This window comes from Lucilia cuprina, chromosome 2, assembly GCF_022045245.1.
Source record: "Lucilia cuprina isolate Lc7/37 chromosome 2, ASM2204524v1, whole genome shotgun sequence".
NCBI lineage: Eukaryota > Metazoa > Arthropoda > Insecta > Diptera > Calliphoridae > Lucilia > Lucilia cuprina.
The window spans coordinates 21,733,799-21,738,718 of record NC_060950.1 but is presented as its reverse complement, the minus strand read 5'-3'; the positions used below and the strand labels follow the sequence as shown (position 1 = coordinate 21,738,718).

General features: G+C 30.6%; 1 protein-coding gene across 2 annotated transcripts in view; it reads right to left on the bottom strand.

Moving 5' to 3' along the window:
• Positions 1–1,395: 1,395 nt before the first annotated feature.
• The window catches only part of LOC111680807 (homeotic protein spalt-major), a 54,476-nt gene continuing 50,951 nt past the window's right edge, over positions 1,396–4,920 (bottom strand). Inside the window, exons 4-7 of one of the 2 annotated variants that reach the window (XM_046945098.1) lie at positions 3,509–3,860; positions 3,139–3,371; positions 2,808–2,987; positions 1,396–2,519 (exon numbers count right to left, since the gene is read on the bottom strand). In XM_046945098.1, the coding sequence (XP_046801054.1) occupies positions 2,097–2,519; positions 2,808–2,987; positions 3,139–3,371; positions 3,509–3,860 (1,188 nt within the window). In that variant the 3' untranslated portion in view covers positions 1,396–2,096. Of the gene's footprint in view, positions 2,520–2,807; positions 2,988–3,138; positions 3,429–3,508; positions 3,861–4,920 lie in introns of both variants that reach the window. The other variant, XM_046945097.1, reaches the window with a different exon arrangement.

The following is a 4,920-nucleotide window of genomic DNA, read 5'->3' as shown; positions in this document are numbered from 1 at the left end:
AGATAATTGTTTCACAGTTTTTTGTCAGATGTCAGATTTCATTGTTCTTGGTGCATTGTGCACGATGCATTAAAAGAACATTTACATTTAAATTAAGATCTGGCAACATTTGCCATAGAAAAATCTGACAACAAGGTAAACTGACATTTTTTGTTGCAATTGTCTGGCTATGAAATTGTTAGGTTTTCTTACAATTCTTCAGATCTGCCAACGTTAGAAGATTTGACAACCATGTTGAAGTAGCTTTAGACTGTTTTGGATGCCGGAAATCTGCAATATGATGGTGCTAAGGTTGCTGACAATCTAGTTAGATTACTTTTGAACCTTGAAGTTGATGATAGACAAAGAAGAGGTTTTCGGGAGAATTCGTCTCCTGATTAATAAGACCTAGAATATTAGAATTGATAGCAAAATGTCAAAGACTTTACTCAATTACTTCAAATGTAGGGTCTTTATCAGTAAGTGGAACAGTAAAATTCCAGGCAACTTCCAGGATATACGAAGATCCAGAGAAACTATAGACGACTGAGAAATTGATTCCGTGACAAACAGTATACTAGTTTTATGAGATGAATTAGTTATTTCCTCCAATGGTTATTATAGGGACATTAAGTTTCTCTCACAATTCTCTTTATAGGGCACCGATAAGGTAAAACTTCTACGTTGAAATCCTTTTGGAATTTCAAAAATGTAATAAAACACGAAGTAATCAAATCAACAATAAATTATGTGTTATAAGAGTAAAAATACTATTTTGTGAAACAGAACATTGTGTTGTCAAAATGACAACGAATCATTGTCAAAATTATAACGATGTATATAATTGGTATAAAGTGTAATCAAAATGAAAAACGTGGTAAGCTCATTGACAACGGATTATATTAATATTGGTACTTTTTCCCTCTATATATTTTTGGATTTTAACACTTTACAAAAGCAGTCATAATGGATCCTATGGACTCTGAATGAGGTTGTTTTATAACCTAAACCTTAAATTGATTTTGGTGTTATTGCGAAATAATACAAACACTCTCTTTAGAAGTAAATCTATCGCGATTAGTTTGATAAGCATTCTAGTCCTTTTAGGTTTGTAAGATTATAGAACTTTCCGACTATAATGGTTGAGAAGAAAATCCCACAATTATATATTTTCCTTCACTGCATCTATAAATGAAAAATCTAGTATTAAGCAGTGGACTATCTAACAAGATATTCAACTTCAGGAAAGGAGAATTCCGTTCTAAATCTAACAACACATCGGAAATCTGAAATATGTTAACAAAAATCTAAAAAATTAATTTTAAATTTCTCTCTCATTTTGGAGAGAAACTTTTACAAGTATTACTTACCTTCTTAAAAATCATTCTTTAAATTAACAAAACCCATAAATAAATTTTATTTCAAATAATTATATTTCTTTATTTTTAGTATTTTTCTTTTTAATTTTAATTTTATATGCAACTACCACAGTTCACTATTTATATCATCGTATCGTTATAATATTCATATTTTTTTCATTTAAATTATAATAATTTAGAGCCATATAATAATATTTATATTAATTATATAATAAATATATAACTACAACTGTTTATTATATTTATTATTTAAGAAATCAAAAGGGATCCTTTTTGATGGGATATTTTACAAACTACTTGAACTTTTTACAGCTTAAAAGCTACAAAATTTTAAATAAATAATTAAAAATTAATTTCTTTTCAGAGAAAATAAATAAAATAATGCATTTTTTTAAATGCTTTAAGAATGCAGACACCTTTTTTTCAAATTTTTTTAGTGTTTTGAAATAATGAATTTTTATATTTAGATAATATTTTAAGCCTAACGTATAATAAGTTTTTTTTTTAAATTATGCTTTAAGATATGTACTCCTTAAAAACCATGATTTTCAATCATATTTTTTTATTATTATTTATATAATATTTTTTACCTTTACTGTTACTATATAATCTGTCTGTCTGTCTTCTTACACAAATATCGTTTTCAATTTGATTCGTTACTACTTATTTGTTTAAGTTTTTTTTATGTATAATTATTTTTAAATTAATTGTTAATTAATTAATTTAATCATTTCTAAACTAATCTTGATTACTACACTCTGCATTATGATCTACAAGATGATTAATATCATTTTGATTGTTTTCAGTTTTAATTTTTAACATGGGATTCCAGGCCGATGGAATCGGTGGGGAATCTGCTTTGTCAGCTGTCATATGTGTGCTGTGTTGGTGATGTTTAGGCGATGAATGTGTTGTATTCTTTGGTTCGTCTTCCTCTCGCTCTGTACTGAGAGGAGTTTTTGCATTCGTTTGTCGTTCTAATGATGAAGAGGTCGTTGATGATTGATTTAGCATTGGATTAAAGCTGTAGGGAGGTTGTAGAAATGGTGGAAATCCCATGGGTAAACCTGGTGGGTATTTGGGAGGTCCGGCAGAGCCATTGGCTAAATGTTGAGGCGTTATGTGGGGTGGAAATGGTGGCGTTGAATTTAAATCGCCAGGCTGTGAAAGGGGTATAAAATAGTGTTATTAAATTGCAGTTTTTGACTATTAAAGAGTAACAAATATCTTGTTATTAAAAACCCTCTCTAGCTTGGAATACCCAAAGAAGTTTTCTAAATTACTAATCAAGAAAGTAGTTTTCTTCTATCTAATGGAATTATTTTATTATATCTACTCTATACCTCATTCTACGGCTAATTATACTAACTTACGAAATCAATTATTAATTTAATTAATTGTATTAATTTTTTAATTGCAAACATAAAGTTTTTCTTCAATCTCACTTACCTTTGGTGGCAAGCCATTGAAAAATGGCGGTAAATATGGAAAAAATATATCCGGCCGTCTGGGTAAAAAATCAGAATCTGATGCCAAACTTCCACCAGGTCTATGAATAGGCAATTCCAAAGACATTCGTCGGCCCCTACGGGAGGTGGGATTCGACCACATATGAGTGCCCATATGAACCTAAAAAGTAAAATACACAAATATGCAAAGTAAAGTACAATTTTTGTTTTGTTCAAACAAACATAATTGTTGCAAATTTAAATTAATCTTTTATTGCTACAAACAAAACATTATTCTTAAAACTAGTTAAGAGATTAAGAAATCTAATTACCTTTAAGTTTCCTTTGGTGGTAAAAGCTTTCTGGCAAACATTACACTGAAACGGTTTATCACCCGTATGTGTGCGCATGTGTATCTGCAGCGCTGAACTGGAGCTAAAATTACGACGACATATGTGACAGAAATGTTTATTATTGACAGGAGGATCGAGGCTAGATGTTGGAGGTCCTACTGACATCAGGGCCTGTTGAAAATCGAGTGGGGTGGCTGGAAAACGATGAGCTTCTATGTGGGGAGGCATCGCAGGATGGGAGGTCGAAAATTGATGAGGAATTGTTGTTACTATAATGTTTTCAAAAATCGTATTTTGGAAGAAAAATATAGAAGAAACAAACATCCTAAAGTCTAAAAAAGAAACTTACGCATTTGCATTTTCATCAGAGAATGTTCTGAATTATCCGCTTGAGAGTGACTTAACAGAGACGAATGGGGTGCATATATCGATGGAGGTGTTGAGGAATTACGAAATACATCATCCTCATCGTCTATGTCGTCTATCATTTGGGGAGATTTAGCAGTTGCTTCTTCGCCATCCATAAAAGGTTCAGATTTGATGTGGTTCTTAAGTGGTTCCAAATCTAGCCGTTTACTTTGCTGTTCACGACAATCTTCATTGCTATTACTGCTTCTGCGCTCAAATGGAGTTTTGCGGGAATTCTGATCTTCCTCGGAGGGTGTTTGAAATTTATGAAATAAATTTGGATTCAAAGAAAGCTGTAAATACAGACAAACAGCAAACAATGCTTAATATTAAAGAAATTGTGTATTATATATAGTGTTCATTACAATTTTTTTTGAACTAACATTTCCAATTAAATGTGGCGTTAATATTTAGATGTTCTAGACAAACTTTTAATAATTTTATTTTCATTTGCTAGCAATAGCACAAACACAAATTCCGACTGCGGAATATAAAAACATAATTTAATTTTGATGTCAGTGGAAATTTTGAATAGAACAAAACAACAATAACAACTATAAATGACAAGTTTATAATTCATCTGTCGCTATGTCGTCTGTCCATTTATTACACCATCTCTGTGTTTATCTTCCTCTATATATTTTACCCCTTAATAATGGGCCAACCAACCAACCCATTGCTGCTATTGTTGTCTCGTAATTTAGTGTAATGTAAGGACTCATTAGCGTGACAAATATTTGCATTTTGTAGCATCATCTAAATGCATTTTTTGAGTTGTCAACTTTTTGTTTCGTATTTTCTATATTAATATTTAATCTCGTTTTTCATTTTTCTTTTTTTTTTTTTTTGCTTTTCATCATTATTATAATAATTATTATTGTAGTCAGTATTATTGTTAGGGCTAAAATAATTTTTGTGTATTATAAATTGTGGTAACAATTAGTTTCAATGTACGGCATAATAATATATACAGGGTATTTAAGTAGCCACTTCTCTACGTATTCAATAAGATATTAGTCGTCTATTGTATATTCTATAGCCTAGGCTTTAGTCTAATTTATAGTCTATAGTCTAGTCTATAGTCTAGTCTATAGTCTAGTCTATAGTCTAGTCTATAGTCTAGTCTATAGTCTAGTCTATAGTCTAGTCTATAGTCTAGTCTATAGTCTAGTCAATAGTCTAGTCTATAGTCTAGTCTATAGTCTAGTCTAGAGTCTAGTCTATAGTCTAGTCTATAGTCTAGTCTCTAGTCTAGTCTATAGTCTAGTCTATAGCCTAGTCTATAGTCTAGTCTATAGTCTAGTCTATAGTCTAGTCTATAGTCTAGTCTATAGTCTAGTCTATAGTCTAGTC